Genomic DNA, 21,943 nt, shown 5'->3' on the forward strand with positions numbered 1-21,943 from the left:
CAAAAATCACTCAATTCGGATGAGTAATGAAGAAACTGCCGAAAAACTGCGTACATATAATTAAATAAACGCAATTTGCAATTAATTAACAATTACGAAAATTAATCACCCCTTTTAATTCTTGCAAATTTGTAATATTTAACCATGTTCATGCAATTTAGATTATGAAAATAATAAGGGGCTCGTGATACCACTGTTAGGTTATGATACATATGACATTACATAGATCATGCGGAAACAACCATTAACCCAGGAAACATATTATTTACACATAATCATATAGCATAATTTAGATGCATACTCTTTGTTGCGTGCCCTCCCTAGCTGCGCCCGAACCGAACAAGAACAAGTCTTTTAGGACTCCAAGTGTCGTCCCTCCGTAGATAGTCCACAGCACGTCCGGATCCGCCTTAAGATTGACCAACTAGAATCGCCCTTAAGGTACTAGAAAATTTCGGCACTTTTGGAGCAAGATGTGTGTTTGAATTTTCTCTCAAAAAACTCACTTTTGAATACTTTGAAACTTGTGTATAAATTATGACCCCTAGGCCTTTATTTATAGAGTTATGGAAAAGGAATCGTAATCCTAGTAGGATGCGAATTAATTGGAATTAGAATCCTACATGAATTCTATTTAATTAATTTATCCAATTAGGAATAGACATTTAATCATACACTGACTCTTGCAGATTCAGGAATCACGCATGAGCACAAACTCACACACACACGGCAGCCACAAGGGCTGCCCATGCGCGTGCGAGCAGCAGCCCACGCAGCAAGGCCCACGCATCCGTGGCCCTTGGCGCGCGCTGGGCCTGCCTTGCGGTAGGCCTGGGCGCTGCCTTGGCTGGGCTTGTGGCGCGCATGCTTGCTGGGCGATGGCCCCGGCTTCGTGCTGGGCCTTCGTCCGGCAAGCCTCGTCCGATGCTAATTCGTACGATATGCTTCCGATTAAATTTCCATTTCCGGAATCTATTTCCGATACGAACAATATTTAATATTTCCGATTCCGGAATTAATTTCCGTTTCGAACAAATATTTAATATTTCCGTTTCCGGAATTATTTTCCGATTCCGGCAATATTTCCGATTCTGACAATATTTCCGTTTCCGGCAATATTTCCGATTCTGGTAATATTTCCATTTCCAATAATATTTTCCGATACGTACCATGTTTCCGTTTCCGGCAACATCTACGACTTGGATAATATTCATATTTCCGATACGATCCATATTTCCGTTTCCGGCAATATCATCGTTTCCGGAGTATTCATTTCTTGCCTGTGACGATCTTAGCTCCCACTGAAACCAAGATCCGTCGGTTCCGAATATTCATAGATGGAGTATTTAATGCCATTAAATACTTGATCCGTTTACGTACTATTTGTGTGACCCTACGGGTTCAGTCAAGAGTAAGCTGTGGATTAATATCATTAATTCCACTTGAACTGAAGCGGCCTCTAGCTAGGCATTCAGCTCACTTGATCTCACTGAATTATTAACTTGTTAATTAATACTGAACCGCATTTATTAGACTTAACATAGAATGCATACTTGGACCAAGGGCATTATTTCCTTCATATGTTGGGTGGAGGTGCTATTTAATGGAAGTCCTCAAAACAACCATGTCTAGCTCGCTCCACCATGGAATCTGAATTCATTGCTCTTGAGTTGGCAGGTCAAGAAGCGGATTGGTTAAGGAGCCTACTAGCCGATATCCCGTTGTGGGGGGAGAGAACTTCCCCGGTATCCTTGCATTTTGATTCGCAAGCGGCGATTGGTGTGGCTAATAATAGCAACTATAACGGTAAGAAGAGGCACATACGCCTTAGACATAGTTCGGTGAGGCAACTACTCAAAAATGGAGTGACTGCATTGAACTATGTAAGGTCCGAAAGAAATTTGGCGGATCCTTTGACTAAGGGGTTGGCAAGGAACCAAGTTCTTGACTCGTCGAGGGGGATGGGGCTTAAGCCCATGAAGTGAATATGATTAGCATTACTAATATTCCATCCCTATGGCACTTTGTGGTTGTAATGCTTGTTGTAGATTGAATTCGTTAGAATTCTTAATGGATTTATACTTACGTGGTAGGTGCTCTAGCTAAGCATTTGAGAAATCCACCGTTGTAATTTTTATTTTATTTTTGGAGGTTGAGTTTGTTTAAACTCTTAATGAATCCTAAGAGATGTTTGTTTTATTGAGAAGCACAAGGGATTCACCTGCGTGGTTGTGAAGACTCGCCATCTTCTATGGAAACTTGGGCGGTTTCCTAGAGCTTCCATGAGAACTAAGGTAAACGCATGGCTTAAAAGGCGTTCACTTTGCGGAGTTTACTAGATTTTTGGAGTGAGGTATGTGTTGTGGGGGGCTTGGCTTAAATCTTAGAGTTTCAAGGTTAGTCCACTCTTTGATCAAGAGTTTAAGGGTTTCAAGGTTTGTCCACCCTTGGACTTGTAACTCATGGTTCCACTTCACTAAGCATTTGCTTTCAATTTACTTAAATGTAACACCGGATGTTATGTATTGATCTCCTCTTATGCCCAGAATTTCATATCCTCTCCATCATTTCTTTTTCTATCTTTAGTGGGGGATTGTTGGAAGTAAGCTTGAAAAAGTAGTCCGCCCGATGGTCATCGGGCGAATTGCGCCTGATCGAGCGCGCGTTCAAAGAAAAAATGGGCGAGTAATTCGCCCGACCGGGCGGTTGTCGCCCGATCGGGCGGTGGGCGCCCGATCGGGCGGTGGATCGGGCGAAATGCAAAAAGACGTAAAAAGACGTTTTTTGGACGTTAGTTTTGCTTCCTTGGGATTCCTTTTTTGGAAGCCTTATTAAGTATGGTTTAAGGGTTGTTAACCTTTCTGATTATGGTGAGTTAAGTGAGTTTAACTCCTTATTGATTAAGGGGGTTTCAACTCTTCATTTTCATATGTTAATTGTCATGATTAAGATCATTGGATTCCTTTGAGTCCTTTGATTTCCTTGGGCTGTTTGATATCCTCCACTAATCCTATAAATACATGCTTTATTCTTTGTGTTGTTTACAAAAAAAAACATTCTCTTATCATCTCCTTTTCTTCCTCTCTTTTGGGCATAAGTTCTAGTAACTCCATCTCACACCCAAGAGTGTCATTGTGTGTTGAGAGTTGTGTAAACCTTAGGGAACGAATCGGTGAATACAATTGTGCACCCCGGTTGCACCGAATCTCGTTTTCAAGGCAGTGGTTTGGTTCCCACGGCACAACAAGTTCCGTAAGTCTTTCTTTCTTGTTCTTCATTTTAGCCTTGAAAACACTTATAATACAACATAGGTCACTCACTCGCAGCTTGAATGTTAGCAGGATCTACAGAGACTCCTTCTGGTCAACTTTTCCTTTTTACCAAACCTCATTATGCCTTTCGTGGATGTATAACTTTTGGGCACAACTCCTAGCTCTTTCACCAATTCATATATTCCCCATCTTTTCAAGACAACAAATGATTTCTAACGAACCTGGACCACCCGAATCTTCTCTCAAATGTATTCCCTTACGTAACGTAGTTTTCAATCAATTTAGTCCTTCACTTTTCCGTCGGTGTCACTTATACACACATGACTTCAAGATTTGTATACTTCATGCAATTAAACTAGATTCTTTTTAAGCGTCTCCAAAACAATCCTCAAGTGTTTGTCATGCTCTTTCTCATTCTTTGAATAGATCATGATATCACCGATAACATAATAACGAACTTAATTCGGAATTCGTGGAAAAACCTTATTCATCAAATCCATAGTTATGGCAGGTGCATTGGTTAACCCAAAAGACATTACTCTAAACCCATAATGAAAATAACGAGTCCTAATGAGGTCTTACGCCCTTATCAGCTATTCTCAATTGGTGGTACCTCAAACACAAATCAGTCTTCGAGAACACACTCGCCCAATTCAATTGATCCAATATGTCATCTATCCTAGGCAAAGGATGCTTGTTCTTGATGGTGTTTAGCTCCCTAAATCGATGCATAATTCCATACTCTTATCTTTCTCCTTAACAAACAACACAGGAGCTCCCCACGGCGATGCACTAGGCCTAAAATACCCCTTAACTAAACAACTCTTGCAACTATGTCTTAATTTGCTCATTTCAGGAGGTGTCATTCCAGGAATTAAGTCTATAATGAACTCAAAGGCTCTAACAGGTAACATACTTGCAATTTCACTTGGAAACACATCAATGAGTCCACTCACAATGGCAAACATCCTCAATTTTCACTCCACTTCCTTACTCACCTCTAACACACTACAGGAAAATAGTTCACACTCCCTATTCATCAATTTCCTCACTCGCATTACAGAAATAACTAAAGGTTTTTGGACTTCTCAAAACATCTACACGAGGTCAACCTTCCAATAGGGTTCCTTAAACTTACTTTCTTAATTTCACAGTCTACCTTAGCCTTGCACAAACTTAGCCAGTCCATCCCAGGAATTACATCTAGGTCCCTCAGATTAAACCTTATCAAATCAGAAGGAAAACGCAATCTTTTATCTTCAAAGGCAAGTTCTTAAACAACTTGGTACACCTTAAGGTTACACCAGTAGGTACTAAAAGGTATATCAATCGCCTCAAAATCTACTAAATTCAGACTCTTAACAACAGATGACGAAACAAAAGCATAAGTTGCCCCCGAATCAAATAACTTTCTAACTAGTACGAAGTTAATAGAAAAGTACCATAAACTACGTCAACAGATAGCTCAGCTTCATTTCGACTCATCGCAAACAGTTTACCCGGAGCCTTATTATGGTTGTTATTCTCATTGGCAGACTTATTGAGGTTCCCTTGGTTGTTCTGCGCTCCAACATGCTTTGAACCCTAATTTCTTGACTGGTTAAATCCCGACTTCACCTGGTTACCACTCTCATTACCATTTTGTTCCTTTTTCTGCTTAGTAAAGCACTCATACTTCCTATGCCCCTTTTTCTAACAATAGTTACAGTTCATTAATTTTCCCTTACAATTCCTACCAGGATGGTTGTTATTGCACATCTTACAGTGATACACTCTCTCAGATTGGTTCCTATTGTTGTGCCCCTATTTGTTCCTTCCTTGAAAGTTTCCATATCAATATCCATTCCCATTCCCATTTTCATTCATATTCCTCTTGAAATTCCCTTGGTTTTCCCCAGCATTAAACTCTTTTCTTTTCTCTCCAAGAACAATATTTTTCTTGTCCCTTCTAGACTGCAAACCATAAATATGAGCAGCTTTCCCATACACAATATCCAAAGATGTAAAGGTTTCCCCACCTAATCCTAATTGGATCTCCTCAGTCAAACCTTGCTTAAATATCAGAGCCTTTAGCTCCTCTATGGCTACAACCTCAGGTGCAAACCACGACAGTGCTATAAATTTGCTATAGTAATCGACAATGGTCATGCTCCTCATACTAAGGTTTATGAATTCCTAAACTTTTTGCTTTCTCATAAAAGGTAGGGTAAAACTTTCCCTTAAGGCAGTAACAATTGAATCCTAATTGAATCTCTCAGCAGTGCTAAGCCTAACTCTATTCGCTCTCCACCATAAATCAGCTTCATCTTTCAAATACATGACAACTTGACCCACTCTCATATTCTAAGGACAGTTCACAGCCTCAAACAACTTCTCAAACTCTCAAACCTAGTTCTCTAAAAAGTAAGATCAGTTTCCCCCTTAAAGTATGGTGACTTAACTTTGGCTAGTCTCTCAAACATGTCCCCAGCAGAATCGGGACGCTCAGTTCTCTCTTGGATCAGCTTTTCCGCCAAGAGGCGAATAGCAACAACTAAGTCATTATTGTTGGTCATTCTATAACACGACCTGAAATTAATATACTCTATCTTAGGTTCTAAACATCACTTACATGTCATTCTATATCAAGCAATATTTGATTTGACCATAGAGATCGCCTCAATAAACAATATTCACATAAAATCATTTACGAAGGTGCAACAATCATTGCAAAATAATTCTCCTCGATCATTCGCGAACGAAATTCACATAAAGGACATCCTATCGAGGGAAACAAATCAAATTCAATCATCACAAATAATAATAATAAAAGAAATTATTTCTCTTCACGTGCCCATACTAAATCATTGACCACTTGGATAATTAAATATTTAACTTTAATCCCTCAAAAGAAACTTGTATTTCCTAAAAGAAACTTTTATTCCTCAAAACAATATTAATAACAATTTCTAAACCATAATAACGTACTTGTCCCAAAATAAAATAAAAGCGCTATGCAATAAATTTAAACTATCGTTGGGCGACTTGTCCCACATAATTCCCAACATAAATAAATAATGAAACGATCTTAGAGGGAAACATTATCAATCTTGTTCTTTGATTCCTTATAGATTTCTAGAGTAAAGGGCTCGTATTTAAATTCATCATCATCCTCGATATTAAAATATTAAGCTAGTTTTCTCTGCCTTGTGGATCTTCGTAGTCTTTGAGACTGAGGTCATCCTCTTCTGGCTCAGTATCACTACATTATAAATATCAACTCTAGTATGCCCTCTAACACGGTCAAACTCACGAATGGCTTCCTCATCCCTATCAGGGTCTCCTGTTCTTAATATATGACGCATAGTGCGTTCAAAGCTGATGTAACTATTAATGTCAGACTCATAATCCATTTCATTCTCATGATCACTTAGTACAATTGGGTTGCTCTTGAATCCTAGCAAGATATTCACATCTAAACACCACTTTCTTCACAAAAATATCAGTGGTCTCTATATCGATTTTTTTCGAGAGATCCTATGCTGGTATACTTAGGGAGAAATATTTTATTTCTGAAATAAACAATTTCAGGTCTCACTAATGACTTCCCAACCAAATCATAAACAAAATTCGATAACACAATAAGTTAGGTGGAAGCAAACAATTTCTATTATGCACATATAATTACAATATTTGAACAATAAACACATGCACGTACATAACAATTAATTTCTTATGCTAGCATTAACTAGCTACTAATGCACATGTAATTCTATCTTATATGCCCTTCTTATACTACCCATCTCTCGTAATAAATCAAAATAAGTAAACATTGAAACGCTTAAAATAAAACAAGAATTATTAATAAGAAAGAATTTTTTATTAAACGAATAAATAATAACGTATAAATAGAATAAGGTCTTGTTTTTTTTTGTTTTTTTTTCCGAATATATTTAATTTAAATTCGAAAAGAAGAACGTACTTAATTCACATAAACGTAAAGTTTCGAATAAATAAATTAATTTCAAACTTAAATAAGAAATATTAATATACTTTCTAAACAAAATAAAATGAATTTGGTCCCCCAAAGAAAAGTACGCATTTTTGAATGATATAATAAGTAGAAGCTCAATTCTAGGAAATTCGTTTTAGGAAACTAGCTAGTTTAGGCGCCTAAAAATTTTAGAAGTAAAACCATAAGCTCTGATACCACTTTGTAACACCCCGACAATTCTCTCTTTTCTAAAATAACCTTTTTATATAAAACGTAGAAAATTATCAAGGCATTATCGCCCGTGTGAAAACGTAACGGCTTATTCATAATTTTGCAGCGGAAAACATAAAACTAACTTTAGGTTTATAAATAATCGATTACAGGTTTAATCCCAAAAACCAACCAACGAAAATAAGGAAATATAAATAGTGCGACAAGTTTAAAGTCCAAATTAACAAACCAAGTCACTTAGCAAAACAAAACTAAATACAAGCTCTCTAATCCCGATCCCAATGATTCATCATCTTCGAACCTGTAGATGGGCAACACTTATTGATCCTTAGAGACTGCTCACCAAAGATGGGTCATCACAGGATCAATAAGGCATAGCCATGATCAACACACACAAACAAAGCACGTAATCAGCAAAGCTGAGTACTACATACTGAAATAATAATAATCCTAACATGATACTATTGAACGATCAATCCTAACATGATACTAATAACACATAAATGAGGGAAGGCAAAACATATTAATTTGAAGATCACCCTTGACTAGACTAGGCTAGACTAGACTAGAAATTTTATAACAATAATATTATCTTAATTGAAATAGACAATGGACCGAGTTTTCTAGCTAGAAACTTCTTCACTAAGGAAGACGCCGTAGACCCCAGTGACCTGCGATATCGAGGAACTTTTGAATAAAAATAGGACACGGTGATCAATCCGGTCCGAGGAAAGGCCATGGGCTACCACCATGAACCCGCAACTCCTGTTTGTCCGTCACTTTAGACGTGCACAGTCTAAAGCTATTGCTACTCGTTTTCACTTTACATGATTTACAAATTGAAACTCTGTTATGACTCAACTATCACATAAGGCATACAATCCACATTTACTCACAACTGTTTTTATCTTGGAATTAAGTAAGTGATCACAAAGGCATCAAACAAGGCTCATTCCAATTAAATCTAACCTTTCCTTTAATACTGATCAACCCCTTTATATGGGTATAAGGTTTCAACTTACTAAACAAGGTCCACGGCCCTCATAAAGTAGTGAAAAGCTAAAAGGGAACAACGATCAATCGATCTGAATCAATATATATAAAATAATCTAGTGTTCCCAATCAAACATGTTTGCATCAATCGTCTACTAACATGTTATAATCCTCATAACGAAATATATATGTTCAACATGTCCATCAACAATATTAAACATGAAATTCCAACATAATCAAGTTCATCAACAAATTTCAACTTGGTTTCAACAGATAACACACATTCCAAGCACACAGGTATGTACGTACCTTGTGTAAACAAATTGATAGGCTACTATAACAATCTCAAGGGTCGCCTACAAAGAATTCTCCACCTAAAAACAACCAATATAGATTCACATCTACTCACACTGAATTTTCAGCAACATTAGTGTGTTTCAAACCCTTCCTAAACATAATTAGAACATTCCCCAATGTCATACTTAGCTACTAAACCTCTGAGCATAGTAATTACTACACTAATGATCACCAATTATCATAAACTTCAATAAACATGTCCTTTACAAATTTTCAGCAATATAAGGTGATTTAAAACTACTCCAAAATACATTCAACATGCTTAAAATCATAAAAATTATGGTTATTAAAATCGCGATTCAAATCGTAGAATCTTACGATTTTACGATTTAAATATTCTCAGCGATTCGATTTACGATTCTACACTTTTTTGTTGACTAGCGAAAACCTCATAAGTTTAAATCACGTTGAGAAAGTTATTAATAGATAAATATTGTTAATTATTTCTTATTTAGCTATTAAACAACTATATATTTCAATTATTAAGTTTTTTTACCTATAATATAAGCATTTTAAAAGAATTTTAAGAATAAAATCTTGATTATCTTGTTCGTAGAATCTTACGATTCTACGATTTGATTTTACGATTCGATTCTAAGTGTCCCTTCTGATTCAAAGTAGAATCGCGATTTTGATAACCTTGATAAAAATCATAACTTTAATAATTCACAAACATCATACTATGATTTCTAACTAATAAACCTTAAAAATTCAAGCTTTATAATTTAAAACCCTTATTTAACAAAATTAATAAATCTGAAAATAAAAAAATTCATTATGCAAAATATGAAATCTGATTTCTATATTTAGATAATTAAAACCATAAATTTAAAGCATGAAAACATTAATTAAGTTACTAAAAAAAATTAAAGAATTAAATAGTTTTAGGGTTAAAGAAATAACCAAAAAGTGAGGGAGAGAAGGACGTTGGCCGGCGGTCATGGACGGCGGCAGCAAGGTGGTCGACGCAAGGTGGTCGGCTGACGCAAGGTGGTCGACGCAAGGTGTCAACGACATTGGTGGTCGTGCTGATGGTGAAGCAAGCAAAGAATAAAGGGAATTGACGTGAGGAGGGAGAGCAAGAAGCAACGAGCCTGACTTTGAAGCGGCGTTCGAAGGGCTAGGTGGTTGGTCGGCCGCGGCGGCACTTATCTACGACGGAGCAGCAAGGTGGTTGGGCTTGCGGGAGAAACAAGCAAAACAGAACCCATGATTAAGGAGAAAAAAACGAAAGAGAGAGAAGGAAACACGAAGGAGAAGAGGAGGAAGAAGGAGGAGTTACCGGCGGTGGTCCGGCGTGGTTGCGGGTGGCCGGTGGTCGGCGGCGTAAGCAGTAGCAGCAAGGGAGACATCGGCGTGAAGAAGATCAAGGTCTTGAGGGTTTGAGAATTCACGTGAAGGGTGAAGGGTGAAGGAGAGAGATTTTTCTTTTGCTGCTTCTTTGGTTTCACGTGAGATGGGATTATGGGGGTTTGGGTTTATCATATTAGGCTTTACCAATTGGGCTAGAATTAGGAATTTAGTTTTAGGATTTCAATCCAAAATCGATTAAGATCGTTTTCTAAATTCAATCGGTTTCGTAATTCAATTTCTTTTCAACATAAAATTCTAAAACTATTTTAATTTCATAAATCGTTGAATTATTTAAAACGTATAAAAATAAATATTCGTTAATTACATTTTTATTTCTAAAATTTGTAAATTCTATTTAAATATAATTAACTATACGTTAAAATATATTAATAAGATTTATAAAATTACGGGGGATTACATAGCATTTGAACTCATTGGTCCACATACATCTGTATGGATTAAACCCAATAGATCAATTGCTCTTTTCCAATTTTAGAGAAAGGTTGCTTTGTCATTTTGCCAAGTAAGCATGATTCGCATTTACCATAATCCTCTAAGTCAAATGGTTCTAGAATTCCTTCCTTTTGAAGTCTTTCTATGCGCTTCATGTTAATATGGCCTAATTGACAATGCCACAGATAGGTGAGATCTGAATCATTCTTTTTGGCCTTTTTGGTATTTATATTATAAACTTGTTTGTCGTGATCTAGCAAACTAAAGTCCATTGACTAATCTAGCAGATCAATAAAACATATCTTTAAAATAAAACGAGCAACTATTGTCTTTTATTAAAAAGGTAAATCCCTTAGCATCTAAGCGAGAAACAAAAATGATGTTTTTAATAAGACTTGGAACATGAAAACACTCTTCCAGCCCAAAGGGCAACGACAAATAATAAGTTCCTACAGCTAATGCAGCAATCCTTGCTCCATTTCCCACTCGTAGGTCGACTTCACCCTTGCTTAACCTTCTACTTCTTCTTAGTCCCTGTGAATTGGAACATAAGTGTGAGCCACAACATGTATCTAATACCAAGAAGTTGAATTTGCAAGTATACAGTCTATAACGAAAATACCTGAAGATGGAACGACCGTTCCGGTCTTCTGATCTTCCTTAAGCTTGGGACATTCTCTTTTGTAATTGTCGATTCCATTACAATAAAGACGGCTTGATGTGGACTTGTCCTGCTTTGTCTTCTTTCTGGGAACTGACTAAAGGTTGATCTTGCCAATTGTCAGGGATGTTTCTCAGCATGAGACTCATGACCTTCTTGAGATCCGCTTCCCAGGCGGCGTGTCTTTCAGGAGTCATATCTCTTGCATAATAGCTTGGCATGGGGTAGAACATTGCATACTCAATGCCATTGAGTTTCACTACTTCGACCAGCTTGTCTTGCCATTCAAGAAAATTTGTTAGGTTCAACTTGATCATAAGTTCAGAACCCTTGATGATGTTTTGATTGTTGTTTGCCATAGTTAAAACTACCTTTGAAAAGAATAAACAAATAAATAACCATTCATAGTTTCTCTTAATAAACTTAAATTCTAGCATTCATGCATAATTCAATATTTATTAAGCATTTTATTCGAATTATGTGTTCCGACGGGTGTGAATAAAATGAATCCAAGATCCTTAACTCATTGAAGAATTACGCGCATTATGTATTTAGACTCAATTCTAAAATATTTTAGGTAAGCAAATCCTTTGCTAATAATCTAGAAACTACTCTTAGTTGATAGTCACGTCTAAGAACTTATTAGGTAAACCTATCACATTTGCCACGACATAAAAGGACTCCTTGCTTATATCGTTGAGTTTCACCAAAACTAACATGTACTCACAATTATTTGTGTACCTTACCCCTTTAGGATCAACAAGTAACACCTCGCTATGGCGGAAAACTATTATTTAGATTGATGTAAAGGTTATCCAAGTAAGTGTTATTTTGGCATGGCACCTTTTAACTCAATTTTTAAAGCTTGGAACTTAAGGCTTTTACTATGTTGGTTATATTTTAATTGAACTAAACTCATTAATCATGCAACATAATCAAGCCATAATCTCATGCATAATTAAGACATATTTAAAGCAATAAATAACTTAAAGCATGCATAAGATATAAACGTGACCCGACTTCATCTTGAATCTTCAACTTCAAACTCCATCTTTGAAAATGGATTGGAAACTCCGTCTTGAATTTCACCATGGGAGGCGCCATTTTCTTCAAATAGGATATGCTATAATTGAAACTAATTACAACTATTTGATGGTACGCATACCATATTTAAAATAAAAACTTTGGTGCATTAAACCAATTTTACATTCAAATTAATGGTACGCGGACCATATTTTCTATCCTATTTAGGCCATACTAGTCACTTTCCATAACCTGCAAAATAGTACATTTACAATATACCATTCACCCATTCAAGTTAGTAGAAAAAATCATGCATCACATAAGCATTTGCATCAAATAATCAAAGGGTTCCAATAATCTACAAATTATTCAACCTTATTAGTTATAATCGAGTTGTTTTAACCTTAAAGGAATGTAGACCTAATCAAGAGTTTAATGGCTAAAAACTCCCACTAAAACCAAGAAATTTACATGCTTTACAAATTTTTAAACATAAAATTTATTTTCTAGTCCAACCGGAAACTTACAAACATATAAAATAATATTTAAATCCCTTTATTTTATTTTCAGTTGATTAAAATTAATTAATTTAAATTTTATCAAGGTTTTAATTTTAGTAAAATAATTAGTATAAAATAATTTATAAAATTAAATTAATCAAAATTAAATTCCGAGAAAAAATTAAATTACAAAATTAAATTAAATTAAAATCATTTTCAACCGAAACATAAACAAAACGGCCCAAACGTAAACAAAACGGCCCAAACGTAACTTCACAATTGCTCATGCTCTAAACTTTCTCGCTTTTTCTTTAGTCTTTATCAACTTTCACCTAATTTATTGTTTTACTCTGATAAAACAAGAAACTTAAAAAATATTCCGTTGCTACTACTTATGAAGTCTAATATCAAGTCTCATGCCTTTCCAAAACATCATAAAGCTGTCACCACATATTGTTGGCTATTCCATTCTTGTTCCTGTAAATTGGAAGATCCCCAACCCATACTGAGATGGTGAATGGGCCAAAAAAAAAAAAAAAAAAAAACAATAAATGCAATACAGACCAAGTTCACACAGAACCATTAGCTGCTTAATAGAATCAAGATATAATTGAATAGGTTCCTTATGCAACCGATTGAACTGCCCTCTCGAAACTGTCTTCAGCATCAGATAAACGTTTCACGAACATGTGCTCTGGATGAGTAACCTTCAACTGACTGCAGAAGATGAACAAGTACGATATTAAAGCTTTTACCAATATCATGGAATTTTAAAAATAAAGATTTTAATTACAAAAGCATTTCAACATAATAAGTAAGATATTAAGCTTACACATCATGGAGCTTAAAAAATAAAAGATTTTAATTGCACACTAAAGCATTTCAATATAATACTTGCAGGGGCTGAAACAAAATTGAAAACATGGAGAACCTTGCAACTTTACGTGCACTATAAGTAGAGATTAAGATACATCATTGGATACAGGAAAAAAAATGCACGTAAAGTTGTCCTTACTGAATTCACATGAATGGGTACATAGGAAAATGCAATGCCTGAACGATAGCAAACACTGCAAAGCAGATGATTCAACATTCTTGATAGTAGAGGATCGAGAAGTAGTAATACATTTTAAGCGATATTTCTAACCTTCCCGATTATGATTTAGCCGTCCTGCATGTCTACTTGAGAACCAATTTCTTAGGGCTGTTAGGTATTACTGTCAGTTTTGAAACCAATACAAAACTGGAACACTCTCTCTCACTCTCACACTCTACAAAAAACTTGGGCGTTTGGTATGAGGTATTTAGGAAAGGGAAAGAGAATGAATAAGATTTATTCCCTTTGTTGTTGTTTGTTATTGCATTTTAATCATTCCCTTTACCCTCTCTATTCTCTCAAAGTCTTCAACTTTGATTCCCCACACCCCATGGTATTTCCGTTCCCTTACCCGCAACACCAATGTACCACCATGTCCACTAACACAGCCCCACCACACCTCCCTACTACAACTGCTCCACCATACCACCACCACCTTCATCAAAACCTCCGTACCACCGCCACCCCAATGACCTCCTCCATTGCTGCCCACCACCACAGAACCACCCCCTTCAACCCCCTGAACTACCCCTTCCACCCACCGGAACCACCACTCACCAAGCTGGAAAAAACAAAACATCTCCGAAATCCTAGCCCACACACCCAAAAACACCACAACCCACACATATCAACAACACCTACCGGAATATAAATAACCCTAAATTTTGGGGGGAAATGAAGGATAAAAATTTAATGAAAATACCTCTCTAGATAATAATAATGGTTTTATATAGTCTAATTCGGCCATGAAAACTCTAGATCTAGAGGTTTCATGGTCGAATTTGACCTCTAAAACATCAAATTTCACCTCTAATGGTGGAGATGAAACATAAGAAGGAAGAGAGAAATAACGTCGGCAGCAGCGGCACTGGGGAGGGGTCATAACATAGGCGGCGGCGGTAAAGGGGAAGGATGGTGGAGGTGATGTATGAGAGATGGAGTTCGTGGATGAGCAATGGTGAGAGAATGAAGAGAGGAGAAAAACCTTATGTTACCCTAACAACACATTTAATCAAAGGGTTTTTCTTTCTTTTACCCCTCATTCCCTTTGTTGATTTCACTCCGTTTACCCCGTTCAAACCAAACGCTCAATAAAAAAGTTTGTACAACTCTTTACAACATACGATTTGTTTTTTTGTTTTTTTCATTTGATAAAGCAGATAACTCTCCTGTCTCCTTCCTCTCTCACTGTCCCCCTACCCTCCACCTTACTTCTAGGCTTCTAGCCCTCCATTCACCCACACTTTTTCTTTGTCCTCCTCACTCCTCATCAACCCAAAAAAAAATATTTAGAGAATAATCAAAAAGGTAAACATTAGTTTATTCATCAAACAATTTCACGGGAAAGATAGTAAAAAAACCATACACAATTTTTTCCCTTACCCCTACTTTTTTATCCTTAATTTTGGTGTTTTTGGAGCGAAGTGTAAGAAAACAGAGTTTCAATGGGAGGCAAATCTGCAGAAGCAACCAAACGGAAGGTGGGGGAGTTGAGTTCAGAAGTGGAAACAATGAAAATTTTGATTGGAAAGAGAGAGGACCTGGAATTTCAACTAAGTGGGTGTTTCTCGCAATTTTAGGTTGTTTTAAATGGAAAGAATCAAATAGTAAAAGTGGTTTGCTTAATTCCGCTTTAGTATTGACAATTCCGCGTGTAACTTGTTTTTCACAACAGTTTTCCGAAATAGTTCTTTTTTCCCAACCAAAAACACGAAAAACTTTGAACATATAATAATGTTGAACAACCACTTAAAATATCAAAAAGATGGAAAGGAACTTTCTTTCTCTTTTCTTGTAAATTCAAGATGATCATTACTGCTTGGGCACTTGCGGAAAATTTGAGAAACGGAAAGGACTGATAAAGTTGCTCAAAGGAAAGAGAAAGTGTCAGCAATTACAGGGCATGCTAAGTGTTAGAATCCAACCTTCCTTTACTTGTATTTTGCTTATCAATTGCTTTCTAGGATCTTTCTAATAGTTTTCTAGGCTTTAGATAGAATTATTATGTTACTCTCAATCCAGTGTTCAATGGTAGTTTGTAGCTAAATCAAAATAAACCTCTATGAAAAGTATGAATGAATGAATTCCTATTTCTCACCAATTGTTGTCATCGCTTTATTGCTTGTGTTTTGTTGTAGGCCTTTATAGATATTGTGTCGCCACTTTCTCTAAAGCATCCCAAATCCCACAAAGTCACGCAAACATATAAATTCTCGTCGCCGGTCTCGCTTGTGCCTGTTGTGCGCACACAAGCGCCTCGGTCGACCCTCGCCCTTGTCGCCAATAGGCAAGAGTGCCCATTCAGAATCAGACGCTTGCTCGTGCCCCTACGAGTCACAAGACATTCATTCCGCAAAGGCTTGCATTCTTGCCGCCAATAGCAAGAGTGCGCCACGCGGATCCGGTGTCAAAACATTCGGACCGTGACACTCAGCCATCCCTAAGATGAAGTCAAAGGAGCTGTAGATAAAGTATATGATGGTTTTGCAACTTCGAATTTGTTTATGCTAAAAATAGTAGCAGGAGACCTAGAAGCTCATTATCTGCCTCGATAAGAAAATTCTCACACTAAGTTGATAAGAGGAAATGGAGAGTTGGAGACAAAGAAAGGGAAGGGAGAGGGAGAAAAGGAAGTCCCCTTGTTTGCATAATGGGTAGGGGGAAGGAAGGGGAGAGGGGATTGCCCTTCTTTAACACCATGCCTCAAAAAGTTGGAGAGTTTTGGAGGGGAAATGGAGCTCCATCTAACGATTCTCCTTCTTTTCACTTCTTAGCCTTCTATGTTCCTATCCAAACAAAGCGTCAGTGTCGTCGTGTCATTTAGGGAAATTGAGTGAGCATGCTCACAGTGTGTATGGATAGCAAGATAGAAGGGAAATAAAGGGGAAGGAAAGAGGAGGCAGGGGAGGGGAGGTAAGCTCCATTTTCCCTCCAAATATCTAATTTGGGAGGTATGGTAAGGGAGGGAAAATGGATCTCTCCCTCTCCTTGCCCTTCCTTCACCCAACCTTTTATCCACACAAGGGACTTGTTCCCCTCCCTTTCCCTTTGTCCTTTTCTCTCCACTTCCTCCTATCCAAACAATGTGTGAAAGTCTTAATGTCTTCTTCTCTGTCCACCTAGAGTCAAGGTTATTGCTCTTATTCTACTGCGACTTTTTTATGTGAAACACACAGCCAAAGATAGCTTCTCAACATAAAAGTAAGAACTATAAAATAACATATCTGCAAATGAGATTTTAGTATTCAACATGGCCAAGCATCAAAAAATAAACTGACTACTCCACTGATCATTACCTCAGATATCTGGTTGTTGGTTTGCTAAGGTGAAGACAGCACACAACCAAATTTGACAATGTTTCAGCATCCTTTGCATCCTGTATCAGAAAACACGTTAAAACTTTCGTAATCAAGCTTCACTGTAGGACCAGATCAGTTTGCATCATATGGTCAACATGGTTATTCCAAGAACAAATAGAAACTACCACAGTTGGAAAGCATTGGCAATGCAAAACTAAGTGAAAAACTGAAAGAGCAGTAACAGCTGCGTTGCAAGAGCATCTACCCTATTCTTAGAACAAGACTACGAACAAGAATTATGTACAAAAGGGGGAAACTGTAAAAGCAAAGAGGTTTATGTTCCTTTTTGTGTAAATAACTATCATTATATAATGAAAATCCTTTAGGTAATGATTAAGAGAGAAATGCAAGAAGGCAGTAGATTGTAGAATATTAATCCCAATGGTTTCCCAGAGACTATTGTAGGTCTTTGTAGCATGTTTTTAAGTTCTAATGCCTGAGATTGTCAATTCAATAAAAGTGGTAATAGCTGTATAAAAAGGCAAGTTTCGAAAGGTTTTGATGCCAAAACAGGTGTAGAGTAACCTGGTTATATGATAGTCATCCAAAGAGGGTCAAATTATGCACTCAATTCAAACATTCAGAGTCAATAAGCTATCAACAGCTCCTAACAGCAGCAGCTGGTCTAATGTTAAGAGAATCAGAATCATGAATATTAACGATTTTGAATTTTTATCTCATTTTGTTAATCAAACCTGATTTCAGAAGATGAAGTTCTGGCCAATGATTTCAGAAGTTCAAAAGAACACATTTATAAGGGAGAATCTACAGAAGCAGGGAGAACACAACAGGGAAGGCTACTTTCAAGTTCTGACCTAATGATGTTATTCCCATTACATCTGTTCCTTTTTTTATAGTGACAGTTTACTTTTGTGGTCAACGTTTTCAATATTTGACAATAAATACTCACCATCACAAATATCAAACATTATCAGGTGGGATAGTGTTAGACTTTTTATAAATTTTTACTAATACATAATAAAATTATAAATGGTCAAGGCATCAGTTGCGACATTGAAGACAGTGAAGTACAAAGGGTAACTATCAATTAGGAACGGAGGTAGTATCAATGATTTATTTTTATTGACAATAGGTGTTATTACTGTTATTATTATTATCATAGTGGTAATATAATATTATTAATAATAATAGTGGTAAGTTGGTAATATTATTATTTTATTATTAAATTTCCTGCTTTCTCGAATTATAATGACTATTAATGCTGTCCGGGTTAATTTAGATAAAAGGTTTTTTAATATTACGAATCCATTCTTAAAGCAGTACGACTATCGAAGTACTATTTAGGGACAAGGTTCCTATAAGGCTATAACAGTCCGAGCTCCGTCCTTATTGTCATGTATTAACCCCAGCTTAATTGTCATAGCATCTATATTATAAAGGAAATCTTGAGGACTTTGGTGTCCAAGTAAAACGTTTATCTCATTCTCGCCCCTATTCAGTTTATATTGAAATTTTTATAAATAATAAATAACTTAATAAAGACAAGTGTCAAATAAAGAGTAAAAACTGTTACCTAAATTGATTCCAATTATATGCCTGCCAAATAAGGAGTAGAACTACAGTTTTCATCCGAAATTTCTCGTACACAATGTGTGCATAAACACTAGTTAATTATCATGTTTTAACCCCAGCACAGGCAACGTGAATTTTTGAGTACTATATTCCAATTAAAGATAAGTTCCAATAAGAGTCAGTAGAATCTTTACCACTCATACAACCCAGCCTAAATGAGCCATAATCCCAATATACACAACCTTCAAAGTAGTTCAAATATTTCACCTTGTTCAAAGCTTCAAGTAACAACGACTCTGCTTCATCATAGTTTCCCATGTGCATGCAACAAACAGCCTTGCCGTTCAGGATCAATCCAGTCATAGAATACTTCTCAGAGAAATCCTGGAAAATGAGATATGCTTCCTGTATCTTGGAACCTCCCTATCATAAATAAATAAATAATCTTTAGGGGTGAACTCTTGCAAGTGGAAGAACAACCAGAAAAACAGATGTATTTACCACTGCCAAATTTAGCCAAGCATTAGCAAGTTGAGTCAATGTGTGATCCTCATCAATTTGTTGCATAATCTTTAGCTGTTTATCTGCATGTTCTGATCTATGCATCTTGATATATATTTGGACATTCAATGCATGCCTGTAAGAGTGACATCAAGCCTCAGGCTACAAGTAAACGTCATTTACACAACCAAAACAGACTGGCTGAGAAACACTAAACAAAATATTGTAACAGCTATTTCCTCTTCGGTGTTACCGGGGAATCAAAATAGTACTGGGGATGGTGAGTTGGTCACTGATCAAGCACGAAAACAATTCAAAAATCGTATCAATATGCTCACACGCATCATTAGGACACATTATCAATGGAATGGGAAAATGGAGTTATAAGCAGTAGCTAGAAACTATGGCTTTGTTCTTTTCACCTCCAAAAACATACAAAAACCTGTGAGGCTATGACAGTATGACCCTCAAAAGGCTTTGAAATGAGTTATGCTAATAGAGGGTCGATTTCACAATCAAAACACATTAAAAGCAATTATACTAACAATAGAACTACGCAGCAAACAGCTAAATTAAGTATTGACCAGAACATAGAATGTGGGATTATACTAACAATTCCATAGTTCCTCCAGCATTAGTATGCTTCAGAGCTTCACTGTAATCTTGCTCATGCATGAAAATAATACCAGCAACAAGCCTCAAAGTTGTGGTGTTTCCAATAGCAGAATCCGCCAACCATTCCTTCAAACTCGAAATCGCCGATTCCTGAAATCATATGTGATTGAATGAAACCCAATTTGACCAGATTGCCTACTAAGAATTCCACATAGTAGTATTCTAGTAACTTCAAATTCGCTTACACATAACACAATTGGGATCCCAACTATAATTAAAAAAAGCGATAGCTACTAAAATCAAATCGATTTTCCGATCTATTATAGCAACTAAAATCATACAATTAGTCGTGAATCGTGAAATTTTGACACTGATCTCGTGAAAATGAAATCAAGAAATCATAAATACTATTAACAAGAAGATGAAAATTGGCGAGATCTCAGAAAAATGGACCTTATTTTCGGGACTAGAAAGATAGAGAGCGAGAAGTTTGACAGGTTGAAGAGGAGTGGCAGAAGAAGAATTAATCTCACTGATCACAAGCTGGTGGCTTCCGAGAGCAATGTAAGATCTGTAAACGAAACAATCTCTTTCGATTGCATCTTCAGGCGATAGATTGGGGATGTCGCTGTTGTTGATGGCTGCTTGATAAGCTCCCAAGTAGAAATTGTTTCTTAGATTGAACAAAACATCTGGTGCCGCCATTGATGATGGATCTGAAACTCCAGAAGTAAGGAAATGCGAGGGAGGGAGGGATGGAGGAGTGTGAATTATGATCGCACTCTATAAGGGGAACTCTATTGCGTTGTAGACTTGTAGGCCTTGTAGGCTGTAGCTGACTGGGGACATTATTTAACATATGGGTGTCACTAGTTTTTTTTTTCGGATTTTTCATGAAATTGACCCCGAGTTTTTGGGTTAATGCACAAAATACCCCTAATATTTCCTGAATGCACCAAATATCCACGAGGTTTAAAACAATATCATCAAATGCCCTTAACGAGCATTTTCCGTCCATTCCGTTAAGTCTCCGTTAGCGTGAATTTACTTTTTTGCCCTTACTCAACCATTTTCTCTATTAATCTTAATATTAACACTTAATTATATTAATTAAACCCCAAAAAATTAATTAACTTTAAAAAAACACCCAAAACTTTTGTTTGGGCTCTTCTTCTTCCCTTCACGCCATCAATCATCATCATCTTCTTCTTTCCTTTTTCTTCTTCTTCCACCACCACCATCTCTAATTCTATGCAATCTATTGCAAAACCCAGATTATTGCAAACCAAAATTATTTCAAGAAACCGACGCCCCTTTGACTCGTAAGAAGCATCTTCTCTGAGAGATGGGAAGCTCTGGGTGTTTATTTTGGCGGCGGTTGCAGCTGCGGTGGCTTCATTTTCTCTCTCCTCGGCTTCTTCTCGTTCGGCTTTGGCGGCCCAAAAGCCGACACCACCCCAATTAAGGTTTTGACATCTCTTTCACAGCTTCCTGCAATTCAATTAAACAAATAACTGAATTCGACAGTAATGGGGTTAGGGTAATGAAATAGGAGAGAGAAATTACGGGAAGAGAGGTAGTCAAAGAGATGCAGAAATGAATTTGGGGTGGAGGAGAATGCGACTGCAGATGTCATTCCAAGAGCAGCTAACACATGCGGCAGATGAGAAGGATTCAACCGGAAGTTTTGTGAGGATGGTCTGCAGAAGATAATCGTCGACCTGAGATATTGCCGCAGCGTCAACCCAAACCACAAAATGAGCCGACACCACTACAAAGCTTGACTTTAATTGTGTAGCCATTGATTGTCACATCCTTAGTGCGAGGAATCTTTAGACTATCAAACTTCCCCCAAAATTATATCATTTCGTGATATAATTTGCCCCCAAATTGCAGTGGTTTCACAATTCAATTGATTTTAGGGATTTGGGTATTTTGAGATGAAGAACAACTTACAATCTTCCATGGATGTGAGGAGAGAGAAATTAAGAGTGAAGGCCAAGGGAAAGGAGGAGAGAAAAAG

At 36.8% G+C, this 21,943-nt stretch overlaps 1 protein-coding gene across 1 annotated transcript; it reads right to left on the reverse strand.

The window, feature by feature from the left end:
• Positions 1-12,984: 12,984 nt before the first annotated feature.
• Positions 12,985-20,745, reverse strand: LOC110777492 (coatomer subunit epsilon-2). Its single transcript, XM_021982101.2, has 6 exons — positions 20,374-20,745; positions 19,919-20,070; positions 19,306-19,441; positions 19,072-19,227; positions 17,209-17,288; positions 12,985-13,533 (listed from the first exon to the last, which is right to left on the reverse strand). Exons 1-6 carry the CDS (start codon positions 20,623-20,625, stop codon positions 13,440-13,442), a joined length of 870 nt encoding a protein of 289 aa, XP_021837793.1. The 5' UTR covers positions 20,626-20,745; the 3' UTR covers positions 12,985-13,439.
• Between the last annotated feature and the right edge of the window lie 1,198 nt (positions 20,746-21,943).

Source organism: Spinacia oleracea, chromosome 2 (assembly GCF_020520425.1).
Source record: "Spinacia oleracea cultivar Varoflay chromosome 2, BTI_SOV_V1, whole genome shotgun sequence".
In the NCBI taxonomy this organism is placed as follows: Eukaryota; Viridiplantae; Streptophyta; class Magnoliopsida; order Caryophyllales; family Amaranthaceae; genus Spinacia; species Spinacia oleracea.

Bases quoted from the DNA above. Each gene is read 5' to 3' on its own strand.
- LOC110777492 (XM_021982101.2), bottom strand. From the start codon at position 20,625: ATGGCGGCACCAGATGTTTTGTTCAATCTAAGAAACAATTTCTACTTG. The intron at 20,071-20,373 runs GTCCATTTTTCT...ATATGATTTCAG, and splicing joins TTTCTAGTCCCGAAAATAAG to GAATCGGCGATTTCGAGTTT. The intron at 19,228-19,305 runs GTAAATACATCT...TATTTATGATAG, and splicing joins CTTGGCTAAATTTGGCAGTG to GGAGGTTCCAAGATACAGGA.